The 14,219-nt window shown below is 39.7% G+C and overlaps 1 protein-coding gene across 1 annotated transcript in view; it reads right to left on the bottom strand.

The window, feature by feature from the left end:
- The window catches only part of mdga2a (MAM domain containing glycosylphosphatidylinositol anchor 2a), a 101,352-nt gene that overhangs the window by 44,275 nt on the left and 42,858 nt on the right, over nucleotides 1-14,219 (bottom strand). The window contains 1 exon segment of the mRNA XM_051946914.1: nucleotides 6,264-6,593. Coding sequence (XP_051802874.1) covers nucleotides 6,264-6,593 — 330 coding nt within the window.

Raw genomic sequence — 14,219 nt, 5'->3', positions numbered from 1 at the left:
TTTACAACTTTGGACTGGTCCAGCCTGATGGAGACTGTTGGGTCTGATTGATATTTACACTGAAACGGGATTTTAATGACGCAAAACAAATGGCAAGAGACACAAAAAAGCCCACAAAGAGATTGAAACTGATTGAACAAGACGCAAAATGAATACAATGATGTCCAAAATAACCAGCAAGAAAATAAAATCAACCAAAAAAAAGAGATGAACAAAAACACATCAAAAACCAATGCAGCTACAGATTAAACCACCTCTTAGACATACAAATGGATCCCTACTTGATGCAAAGCAGCCCCAAAGAGACACAAACCAAGAAAAAGAGAAATGCAAAATAACAAATAAATGTGAAATGACCACGAAAATGCACAGAGTGACCAGAAAGAGATTGAAGCTGACTAAAAGAGTCACAAAATTAACAAAAAGACATGCAAAACCAAGGCAAACACAGACAAAATGATAAGAAACAATGACCAGAAAGAGATTAAAATTGGCTAAAAGAGATGCAAAATGAACAAAAACACATGCAAGACCAACGCAAACACAGATAAAACAGCGAAAAGACACAAAAAAGGACTAGAAAGATGCGGAAATTAACCACAGAGACAGAACTAAAGAAAAAGAGACGCAAAATCAACACAAATTGATGTAAAATGGACACAAAGACACACAAATTGTCCAGAAAGACACGTAAACTGACACAATCAGATGCAAAACCAATGCAAACAGAGACAAAACTACGATTTCAGTCCAACATTGGTTTAATTTGGTAGAATCCGGTCTTTGTCAGACATCTGGTCATTCAGTAACTGAGGATGTTCTCAGCTCTGGTTGCTTTAAACGGTTTTATGAATTCAGAGCATTTTTAGTCTTGAGGGTTTTGAATGCAGCAGCTTCTCTGTCTCTACATGAATTATTTGTCATGAAGGATGTAAATGTGTTGGATGTAAAGCAGACATCAGCTGCTGCAGGTTTCTTCTCTCCAACGTCAGAAGAAGCTTCAGTCAAGAAACCAGACGATCAAAGATCCTCCAGAAACCTCAAAGTGATTCTCTGCAAGTCCAGAAGCTGCAGGAACCACCAGGATTAGAGATGAAGGGATGAAGAAATATAGAAATGTAGAAATGAACCACCAGGATTAGAGATGAAGGGATGAAGAAATATAGAAATGTAGAGATGAACCACCAGGATTAGAGATGAAGGGATGAAGAAATATAGAAATGTAGAGATGAACCACCAGGATTAGAGATGAAGGGATGAAGAAATATAGAAATGTAGAGATGAACCACCAGGATTAGAGATGAAGGGATGAAGAAATATAGAAATGTAGAGATGAACCACCAGGATTAGAGATGAAGGGATGAAGAAATATAGAAATGTAGAGATGAACCACCAGGATTAGAGATGAAGGGATGAAGAAATATAGAAATGTAGAGATGAACCACCAGGATTAGAGATGAAGGGATGAAGAAATATAGAAATGTAGAGATGAACCACCAGGATTAGAGATGAAGGGATGAAGAAATATAGAAATGTAGAAATGCAGAGATGTAGAGATATAGAAAAGCAGAAATTTAGAGAAACATTTGTATTTCTACTTCTTGCATTACTTGTTTCTACTCCTGCTTTGTCTTCTTCAGCTTTTTCTTTTACTTCTTCAGTTTCTTTATCTTATTTTTTTATTTGTATTTCTGTCTCTAGTTGTACTACTTCTACTTTAGTTTCTTCTTTTATTTCTGTCTCTTGTATTCTTCTATTTCTCTTCCTCTTCCTCATCCTTCTTCAATTTCGACTTATTCTGTCTTCTTTTATTTTTATTTCTGCTTTGTCTTTGGTTTCTTTTATTTCTGCTTCGACTTCATCTTCTCGCTCTATTTCTTCTTCTACTACTTGTGCTGTTTCTTCTTCTTCCTCAATTTTAATTCTACTTCTTTTTCTTCTCCTATTTTGATTTCTTTTTTCTTCTTGTATTTCTTCTACTGCTTCTTCTTTTTATTCTCCTGTGTTATTTCTACATCTTTTATTTGTATTTCTACTTTTTCTTCTTCTATTGCTGTTTCTTCTTCTCCTTCTTCTATTAAAACTCTGCAGCTCCTGAACAAACGATTCGGTTTCTGCAGGAATAAAAGCAGCAGAAAAACTTTCCCTGTGACGACGACGGTGTTTAGTTTGTTGGTGACCTTGGCGGGAAATGATGGGAGAACGGGGGATGGACGATGGAGGACGGGGAAGCTTTCATGGAAGCGTTGCTGCTGCGTGACGTCGGCTGACGGATGTTTCGTGTTAAAACAGAAGGTCAGAGTCGGGTCGCTGCTGCATCCCCAAAAGGAAAAAACTGACTTTAAAACAGTCCAGCAACCTCCGTCCTCGCCTGTCTGTCCTCCCCATCCATCCATCCCTCCATCCATCCATCCATCCCTCCATCCATCCATCCATCCATCCATCCCTCCATCCATCCATCCATCCATCCATCCATCCATCCATCCATCCATCCATCCATCCCTCCATCCATCCCTCGTTCCTAAATAACTCCTCAGTATGATTCTGAATGAAGGACAAACATCAAACTGAGCCTTTTGATGCCTTTTTACTTCTAAAAACTACTGAAACTAATTAATAATTACAAGAAACCATCTAATAATTATAGAACCAACAGTTTGACTGTGATAAGACGGAAACATTTCGCTGCTGCTGTTTAATTTCTTCTGCTTCCGTTTTCTCTGGCTGAGAACAGAGACGTCTTTATAATGAAGCATTTCAGGAAATGAAAAATATGAATAAAAACATCTCAAAGACGAATATTACAAAAATGTAACAAAATATTAGGAAAATATTAGGAAAATTTACAGAAAAAAATTAAAACACTAAAATAAAACACATGAAAAATTACCAATAAAATGTAAAAACAAAGAGAAAAAAATTAATAATTTATCAGGAAAAAACTTATTCAATAATAGAAAAAATAATAAAATGTTGCAGAAATATTGGCAAATAAAATATTAATATCAGGAAAAACACAAATAAAACACATAAAAAATACCACTAAATGTAAATTTTGTTTGTAAAAATTATCAGGAAAAACATTTTGAGAAGCTAACAAAAAATGTCTAAAATATTAGAAACACATTAGGAAAAAGTATATAAAATAACTTTAAAAAATTGAAAACATTTAGTAAGTCATCAGAAAAAATACGAATAAAATGTAAAAAAATATAGATATCTGAAACCTCTGCAAAACAGTTTTTAAACATGTAAAATTGATTTTATTTATGTTTAATCGCCCTATTTTTCTCTCTAAATATACAGAGTCCTGATGTTTTTCCTGCAGTAAAGTCTCACTTTTATAAAGAGATTTAAACTTTTACTCGGCTGTGGATTGGGTGAAGGTGGAATAAAGGTTTTCAGCTTTCTGTGATGGATGAAGAAAACATAAAAACATGAAGATTCTGAGGTAAATCCTGAACATTAACAGGTTTAATCTGATGGGCATCCTGAATCCTGTCCGTTCTCCTTTCTGACAGTAAAACGTCTTTTTAAACAGCTGATGTCTTCATACTTCTGGAATATTCTGCTGCAGATGAAACCAAATCATTCCACGTCTAAAACCTGCTGCAGTCAGCTCCGTCTCCACATCATCGGCTAATTAGCAGATAGGAAGTCATAATTAGGAAATATGGGGAGATAAGGGCGGCGGTTTCAGGGAATGTAAAGAGATTCTGTGCTTCTTCCTGCGTCTCTCATCACTTTATGGAATATTTAATGAAGTCAAACAGTCGGATTACAGCTGCCAAAGATCACATATCTGCATTTCACACAAATCAATCTTTATCTGTGGCTCCACTGTGGAAATAGAGAAAAAAATCTGCTTAAAAATGGAATTTAATTATCATTTTTCACTCACAAGTTGTTCAGACAGAAGTGTTAGGTCTTATTTAGGATCAAAGCTCAGTTCTATGGAATATTTTGGGTGTATTTTGATCATTTCATGCGTTTTCTGACCTTTGAATTCTTGTATCTTCACCCTTAAAAAAGGGAAAGACATCTAGAGGGTTAAACATCTGGAAAAATACAACTCCAAAAACATTAAAGCTCCAGCAGAAGTCAGATTTCAAATTATCGGTCCTTAAAAAGGGAAACAAATGGCAGAAAACAAATTATTTATTGTGTATTATATTGTGTTCTATACAGTGATATTGTGGCCCTAGATACTTCCTGTAAGTAAGTATGCTAAGCAAGGTTCATTTTTTTGCAGTTTTGATTTGATACCTGTCCAAAAAGAACCAAAATTTGTCCAAAAATCTGTTAAAAAAATTGCTTTTTTTTAGTCCAAAATGACTCAAGTTCTGTTCAAAATAACTGCAATTTCTTCCACAATGACTTTGGATAATTACCGCCCCTTAAAAAAAGAAATCAATAAAAGTGCCATGAAATGCGGTGAGGATGCAAATATAACAGGTTTCAGTGCATTTAAATGTTTGAATGGATCCACCACAGGACACATTTTTACTTATTGGCCCTTATGGGGGAAAAGGTGCAGAAAATCAAATAACAATGATAATGTGGCCCCAGATAGTTCCTTTAAGTAAGTAAGTAATAATAATAATAATAATAATAATGATAATAATAATAATAAGGCAGGGATCCATTTTTTGCAATTTTGATTTGAAATCTTTCCAAAAAGACCCCAAATTTGTCCAAAACTGTCCAAAAATCGCAGATTTTTTGTCCAAAATGACAGTGAATAATTGCTCCTCATCTACCAGGTACTACAGATGATCTACAGGACATTTACTGTCATGCACGGCCTTCTTCTTCTTCTGCCTTATGATTTAATATATTTACCAACTAATCCATCACGATTACCATGACTGATGAACGCACAATAACACGAGCCTGACAGGTTTCCCCTCAGATGAGTCTTTAGATTAGAGGAGGATGAGTCCTATAATCAGGTCTACTTCGGTGATAATAAAGAGAAACTGAACTCCCTGCAGCCACCAGCTGTGTAGATTTACTTCCTGCTGAGCTAACGAGCTCCAAGATTGTGAGTTATGAGAATTTGTTGAGACGGAGTAAAAGAACTCTGTTTAACCAACCTGTTCTCATTCTCAGGCAGCCAGCCCTGTTTTATTGAAACTGCTGGCGGCTCAGAAGCACATATAAGGTGTGATTTGGTGCCACCTGCCTCAATATTCAACACCAGCAGACATACAGGAGGATTTCAGTTTTAAAGATCCTCATTAGAGGACGGCGTTATCTTCACACAGCAGACTGGAAACTATTCTGTGATTTAGGCCTCATTCTGGATAAGTTTAGAGAAAGTTTAGGTTGTACTGAAGTTAGCTTCAAATCAACTAACGCAGAAAATCTGAGTTTATTTATAATTTTTGGCCCAAATCTGATACCGAGTCCCAATCTGAGACCATTTTCTTCATTATTACACGTTCTAATGTATCACAGATCAGCTGTAGTTCCTGGTTGTTCCACCAGGTGGAGCCTCTTCCTGTTTAATCCTGTAGAGACCTGAGGAGGCGTCACTCAGACTACAGTTAAAGCAGAGAGCATTAGCAGCAACAGTCACCATGACAAAGACTAATGTGACGTTTAACGACCTCCAACCAGAGTTAAAGGGATAGTTTGGGATTTTTGACATGAATCTGTATGGCATCCCCGTCAGCATCTGCCTCCAGCTGGCAGCCGCGCAGGTTTCATATTGTTTACAGACTAGAAACTCAGAGCTGCACGGAAACATCACAACTAACTGACACAGACTCACAAGTATAAAAGCTCACAACGGCATGGAAGCAACACAAGAGGATAAAACAAGCTTAAGAGTTTTTGCTAAAGTTCTGCAGAGCGCCTCAAGGAAACCTTCCTGGCACCATAAGTTTGTTCTTCGGGGCACCTTTAGGGGTTTCTGTGAAGAAACTCTTACTGAAAGTCTCATTGTGAAACTAAAAATGGTTCTGAACTATTTTTGGCTCCAGTTAGAACCATTATGTTGAAGATGATAAATCTTCAACATATGAATCTGTTGGTTAAAATCTGTTAAACTCTTCAGGCAGGTTTTAAAAGAGTTGTTCTGTGTTGTTTGAATGGAAAGAGCCACAAACATGTGAGTCACAGATGAAGGTCAGAATCAGGACGAAGCTTCTGACCTGGACACAGCTGGACAACAGCAGCATGAAAACACCGTATGAAGGTCAGAAAACACAATCTGAGGACGCATCCAACCTGCAGCTCAGAACACAAACCATCCTCACCTGTGGTGGAGGAGATGTTGACGTCGATGCTGATCTCGGGGGTTCCTCCGTTCCTCAGCGCCGCCACGCAGGTGTAGGTTCCGAAGTCGGTGAACTTGAGGTCGATGATGTCGAGGTTGGTGGTTCCCGGTGAGACCTCGGTGTCGGTGTGGGTGATGACCATCCTCTCGGAGCTCTTCAGAGGTCTTCCGTTCTTCAGCCAGCTGAACTGAAGCTCCTCCGGTGGCGTCGCCTCCACCTGGCAGCTGATCTTCACCTCACGGCCGATCTGGATGTTGTCGTCGTTGTGGTACGGGTCGGGAGTTATCCAGAAACGACCTTTACGGAGACCTGTGGAATACAAGAAGACCAAAGTTTACATATAATATCAAGAAAGTCTGAATCAAGTTTCTCCAGAACCTCCTCAAAACATCTGGTTCTTCATCTCCAGTAATTTCAGACCAAAGTCCAGTGAAATTCTCTGGTTTTGGTTAATTTTTTGTGCATGTCCTTAAACATTTTTAACATTTCTTTTTTTCCACCTAAAAATGTTCGGAGATTTCCCCAAAATGATGACAATGTTTTCTTCACTCTCCAATTTTTTCCACATTTTCAAACTTTAAAACGTTCAGTTTGATCTGCAGGACGACACAAAGGTTAAGAAAGAACTTGTGGTAGAAAAACAGAAGAGTGATGAGAACAGAACAAGTCAACCGTGCATGACTTTTTTATTATTATAGTTAAAATTACAATATTATCACTACTACTACTAATAATAATAATAACTTATTATTATACCGACATATAAACATGCATGACCTTATACTTAATATCATCATTATTATTACTATTTTTATTATTACTACTATATCAACATATACACCATGCTTATTGATGGCCAGTGATGTAATTGAAATAAAACGTGTGATTCCAACAGAAGAAGCTGGACGAAGAAATGAAGGAAGTAAACCGACTAAAGCAGCATTGAGGCTTGTAAACATGAATGAAGAGCAGCAGCAGCTTCTAACAAGTCTGACATTTAGCAGAAACAACCCAGCTTCTTAAATTATTCCAGAGACATGCAGCGGTTTACTAAAGGTCAGACGGTGGCATCAAACCCACGGAGTCACAAACACTGAGGACACCAGGTCAGGAAAACTCCACGGCGTTCAGCTTCACATCCTCAACTTCTCTGCTCCACATGCACCGAAACACTCAAACCAGGGCTTGTTTTTGTTTCATAGACACATTCCTGCTGTAAAATCTAGAATTATCTGCACATTTTTAGTGAAGGAGTGTAAAAGTGGGGCTGCTGTTGTGGGTTTGAATCCCTCATTAGTTTGGATTCTCGGCCCAGCAGTGGATGTGATTACAATGACCCCTCCTGCTGTGCACAAACTAATCCGTCCAAATGGAGCTTAATTACTGCCGGAGCCATTTGTTCACTTTAATCCACAGCGACTTCGAGCCGCTGCCGTTCCCGCTCCGCTTTAACCTGCCATTGGACGACTCGCCGACCAATCACACGTCAACAGGTGGCATCACTAGAACCACTCTGACCCTCCACATGTGGAAAGTTTTCTCCTGTTACTGTTTTCAGAATCCTCTTAGCTGCTGGAAACAACAACAACAACAACAACGTCCGAGCAGCAACAACACGTCGTAAACGTCAGGTTCGATCCAGATTTAGATCACGCAGGAAAAACAAATGGAGTTTCTGTCAGTGAATTATCCGCGTTAATGACGGTTTTATCGCCTCCCTGCATGCAGAAGTTCCACGACAACAATTCTCCTGTGATTATGGTGCATGAACATCATCACTGCATCGTATTTTTAGCTCCACAGAAACAGCTGTGATTTGGTTAAAGAAACAGCAGCATGTTAACGTGGTGCAGTCAGACCATTCTACAGAGCTGCACAAACACATCTGAATATTAGAGATGACTTTATTAGGAATATCTACATCTTTTCGCCACAGCCCTGCACTGGAAAAAAAAGTCCCTCTCAAAACAAGAAAAAAAAACTTATTTCAACGAAGTTTTACATTGAAGTAAGTGAAAAAATCTGCCGACAGAACAAGTGAAAAATGGCTTGGTAAGATTTCTTGAAATAAGACGTGATATTTATGAGATCTTAAAATTAGCTGGGAAAACTTATTTTAAGCTCTATTTTACCAGGATTGTCAGGCTTAGGTGTCTTAACCCTGTTGTCATCCTCATTTACGGCAGCAAAAATACTGTTGCCTTGTCTGAAAAAAAAATCCAAAAATTCAGCCAAAAATTACCCAAATTTATAAAAATTTGCAAAATCTTCAGGAAGAAAATTCCTTAAAAGTTATATTTTTAAAAATCCCCAAATTTGGAAAGAAATAAAAATTTTTAAAAATTTAAAAAAATAAAATTTTAAATATTTTTAAACAATGAATAAAAATCTTCCCCCCAAAAAATCCTAAAAATATCTAAAGTGATTCCATATATATCAGTAAAACTTCTCAATTTCTTTAAGAACATTCACCAAAAAAATCAACCAAAATCCAGCGAATTTCGCTGGATTTTGGTTGATTTTTTTGGTGAATGTTCTTAAAGAAACTTTTTTTTTTCCATTTCTTTTTTTCCCCCCACCAAAAAATTTTGAAAATGTGGAAGTTTTCACTGTGAAAATATATATATTTTCTTACAAATTTTTAAACTTTAAATGGGTCAATTTGACCCGCACGACGGCATGAGGGCTAAAACAAGATAATTTCAAGATTGTTTGACTTAACAAGATATTTAAGATGCATCATCTTAAAGCAAGTCCCTCTATCTTACTGAAATTTCACTTGTTAAATAAATGTATCTTAAATCAAGTGGGATGAGACATTTTGACTAAAAATAAGACAAACAGACTTGGCGTTTTTGCAGTGTGTAGAACGGTCTGATTAAACCACATTAACATTCTGCTACGGGGGGGAAACACTCAGTTTTATATACATTTCTTTTAACCAATCATAGTTGCCTCGGGCGGAGCTAAAAACGTGACACAGTGATGATGTTCCTGCACAAAAACAGCAGAGGGATTGTTCTGGTGGAACATGCAGGGAGGTGAGATTTGTCATTAAAATGGAGAATTCACTCATAAAATACAGAGTTTTTCCCTCCTATAGACGAATGATGATGAGGTGCAGTCAGACCATTCTACAGCGCAGCAGAAAAAGGTCTGGATATGAGGAACGACTTTATTCTGAGATCTATTCCAGATTTGTTTCTGCAGCACTGTAGAATAGTCTGACTGCACCTCATCATCATTCTGCTGTTCGGGGGGGAAGTACTTGATCTGAATTATTTTTCTGTGAATCAATCATAGTCATCTTGGGTGGAGCTAAAAACACGACGTAGCGACGGTGGGATTGATCTGGTGGAACATTCGTATGCAGGAAAGCATTAACTGTGAATAAAAAATGGATAATCCAACCATGAAAGATGGAGTTTTTGCTTCTATCAATGAATGATGAGGTGCAGTCAGAACATTCTACAGTGCTGCAGAGAAATACGTGGATGTGAAAGACGGCTTCATTATAAATATTTTGTTGAAACTAGTATTCAGCAGGTATTTAAATTGCTGTAATTTACTGCCGTTTTCTACCGTTTAGCCCACCAACCGTAGAACAGATTCAGTGCAGCCTCTGTTTTACCTCCTCAGCTGCTGGCAGCAGAGTTCATCCTCAGGAGAGCAGCTGCACGAGCCTCATTTATAAAACAGGATGTTAAAGTGAACTCAGGAGCTGAAAACCAGGTTTATAAAAGTGAACATCTGCAGGCAGAAATATTGTTCATAAATCACATCCAGCTGGAGATCAGCCTCGTTCTGCTCCAAACATTCATCCACAACTGATGGATGAGAAGCTGCTCCAGAAGAACTGATGGATGTTTACAGCAACAGACTGAAGATTTATACTTAAAAAATGTTATTGCAGGAATCCTGTCTCTAAAATACATCAATGTATACATGAAGAGTGATGGAAGAAGTATTTACACGCTGTGCTGAAATAAAAGTACTAATACTACACTGTGAAAATATTCCACTGATCTGGTTCTTTATCTACAATAACTTCACTAATGCTGCCTCCACCGTGCTTCACATCATGATGCTGCCTCCACCGTGCTTCACATCATGATGCTGCCACCACCGTGCTTCATCATGATGCTGCCTCCACCGTGCTTCACATCATGATGCTGCCCCCACCGTGCTTCACATCATGATGCTGCCCCCACCGTGCTTCACATCATGATGCTGCCACCACCGTGCTTCACATCATGATGCTGCCACCACCGTGCTTCACACCATGATGCTGCCTCCACCGTGCTTCACACCATGATGCTGCCTCCACCGTGCTTCACATCATGATGCTGCCACCACCGTGCTTCATCATGATGCTGCCTCCACCGTGCTTCACACCATGATGCTGCCACCACCGTGCTTCACATCATGATGCTGCCACCACCGTGCTTCACATCATGATGCTGCCACCACCGTGCTTCACACCATGATGCTGCCTCCACCGTGCTTCACATCATGATGCTGCCTCCACCGTGCTTCACACCATGATGCTGCCACCACCGTGCTTCACATCATGATGCTGCCACCACCGTGCTTCACACCATGATGCTGCCACCACCGTGCTTCACATCATGATGCTGCCTCCACCGTGCTTCACACCATGATGCTGCCTCCACCGTGCTTCACATCATGATGCTGCCACCACCGTGCTTCACACCATGATGCTGCCACCACCGTGCTTCACATCATGATGCTGCCTCCACCGTGCTTCACACCATGATGCTGCCTCCACCGTGCTTCACATCATGATGCTGCCACCACCGTGCTTCACATCATGATGCTGCCTCCACCGTGCTTCACACCATGATGCTGCCTCCACCGTGCTTCACACCATGATGCTGCCACCACCGTGCTTCACATCATGATGCTGCCTCCACCGTGCTTCACATCATGATGCTGCCACCACTGTGCTTCACACCATGATGCTGCCACCACCGTGCTTCACATCATGATGCTGCCTCCACCGTGCTTCACACCATGATGCTGCCTCCACCGTGCTTCACACCATGATGCTGCCACCACCGTGCTTCACATCATGATGCTGCCACCACCGTGCTTCACACCATGATGCTGCCTCCACCGTGCTTCACATCATGATGCTGCCACCACCGTGCTTCACACCATGATGCTGCCACCACCGTGCTTCACATCATGATGCTGCCACCACCGTGCTTCACATCATGATGCTGCCTCCACCGTGCTTCACACCATGATGCTGCCACCACCGTGCTTCACGTCATGATACACAACAGCTGTGGAAAACTGTAGAAGGTCATTCTGGGTAAACTTTAAGGCTCATACCAGCGTGTTGGTCGGTGGTTGCTCAGAACTATTACCGACGATGAAAGGATAATTTTCACACACAGAAGATTCCAGAATCATCTTCAGACAGCAGTTATGGTTTCATTAAATATACTAAAGTTATTATTTACAGAAAAGACAAACGTGGGAACTGATTAAAACTGTAAATAGTTAAATATCTGCAACATGTAGCACCTCCTTTTTTGCCAGTGATGTAAGGCCTGTGTGAAACATGTCGTACGTTTTGATTCCAGGTTCTAGAAGAGAGCAGCACAGTGCAGAAATACCTGGAACTACTTAAACACAGTACTTGAGTAGAAGTACTTAGTTACTTTGCAGCACGGACAGGGGTTCCATCGAGGAGCTCGAATTCTCCTGTTAATGTTTGTTTTTACGGATCAAAGTCTTGTTTTGGTTCCAAGTGAAGCCCCAGATATCCCAGTGTGTGTGTGTGTGTGGGTGTGTGTGTGTGTGTGTGTGTGTGTGTGTGTGTGTGTGTGTGTGCGTGCGTGTGTGTGTGTGTGTGTGTGTCGGGGGTTTGTATATATAAATAGCTTCGGTTCGTGAGGCGAGCAGCTGATTGTCCTTGTTCATTAAGATTAAAGCAAGAACGCCTCAGAACAAAACGCTGCATGTGTACGTGTGTGTGTGTGTGTGTGTTTCACTGCGTCAGTAAAAGGTCCGTTGCATAACTCGAGGTGGATGCAGTTGCTCACACATGAAAGTCACAACACACACACACAGCCATGTGTGTGTGTGTGTGTGTGTGTGTGTGTTACTGTACTGTAGCAGCATGAGCACACTGAGCCTGTTTCACACGTGAACATGCATCATCACAGATCATCCAGCAAAGACGATCAGATCAGAAGTTTACAATGTTTTACCGACACTTTCAGGAAAATATGAAACCTGCAGCTCCTGATTCATGAGAACTTGAAACCTCTGAACTCTCATTTTTCTTCCCTGTAGTTCATTTTAATCTAAAATCCTGCAGCTCTGTGCAACCATAACATCATGAAGGAGAGAGAACTCAGAAGTCTTCTGGCAGTAGGACTCAGAATATCAGAAACTGGTTAAAAAGAAACATTTATTTGGCTAGTCATTATAATTTATTCAATAATTTGAAATCTGGAATGTCCAAAACTGCTCAAATTTTGTCCAAATGACTCAAAAATTGCCCAAAACAACTCAAAATATTCGCAAAATAGCTCAAAATTCATTCAAATTGACTCAAAAATTGCATGAAATGACTCAAATGTCCAAATTGCTCAAAAAGTTCCCAAAATAAATCAAAATATTCCCAAAATGACTCAAAATGTGTCCAAAATTACTCAAAAATTGCATAAAATGTCTAAAAGTTTGTCCGAATGACTCAAAAAGTTCCCCAAAATTGTAATTGTATTCATTTGTCATTTTATTACTCCACCAAGTAACACGCTGGAGTTATGTGACAATCAGCATTGGTCTGTGTGTCTGTCTGTCTGTAACATTACCCAAAAACAGACTAACAGATTTGGATAAAATTTCCAGAGAAGCTCAGAAATGACTCAAGGACCAAATGATCAGATTCTGGCAGTGATGCAGCTTTTAGTCTGGATCCATGGATTAGTTAAAGATTTCTGTATCGTTGCCAGATAGCGGCAAGGTGTCACTGTAACCATGACAACCAGTGAACACTACATCAGCTGATTATGATCCTACTACAAATCCACCTCTGAGGACTTATCAGGACTTATCCATCAGAAATGATCCAAGGAACAGCTGATTAAACTGTGGGGGTGTTTCTGAGTCCCGTCAGTTCCCGCCTCCTGTTACATATTTAGGTCACGTGATCCGTTATCTGAACATAACGTACACATGCAGAACACACGCCTGTGCTCAGTACAAGGTCTTTTAGTTTGTGGGTACGTCTGTATGAAATGGAGACATTCTATGATGCTGTGATTTCTGATCATCAAATGCTGACATAAAAAAGCTGCATTTCTGACATATGGGGGAATGAGCAGCCTTGGAGGAGGACTGCACTTTTGTAATTATTATTGTTGTTGTTATTATTGTCTTCTTCTCCTCCTGCACGTTCATTAACTTCTGATTCTCCTTCAGTGAACTTTAATGATTTTAATGATTCACCTCCAGGGAACTTTTAGCTGCACAAACACACACGATAATACACACACACTATAATACACACAAAAACACACACACACTATAAACACACAAACACACACACACACTCTGAGGTGAGTCATGCTGTTGAATAAATCCTGTTGGACAAACTGAGGAAACACGAGACCTGAGACAATATGATTAAAGGAGCCGTTCAAGTTTTTACTACTATCATCATCATCATCATCATCATCATCATCATCATCATCATCATCTCTCTGTACACCGTAAACCAGACGAAAACAGAACAAAGACTTTTTGAAGTGGTCTGAACATATTTCAGTAGGCTGGCTACCACCAGCCTGAATCTCAAGTGAGATACAGGCTGGGTACCTGCTATTCATTTTCTTGTAGGGGTGGAGCAGTTTAAAATTTTCCACAGCCGTTGATTGGGCGCTGCATATGTCAGTC

Source organism: Acanthochromis polyacanthus, chromosome 1, assembly GCF_021347895.1.
Source record: "Acanthochromis polyacanthus isolate Apoly-LR-REF ecotype Palm Island chromosome 1, KAUST_Apoly_ChrSc, whole genome shotgun sequence".
NCBI classification, from domain to species: domain Eukaryota; kingdom Metazoa; phylum Chordata; class Actinopteri; family Pomacentridae; genus Acanthochromis; species Acanthochromis polyacanthus.
The sequence above is the reverse complement of the archived record's forward strand: the minus strand, read 5'-3'. Positions and strand labels throughout refer to the sequence as shown.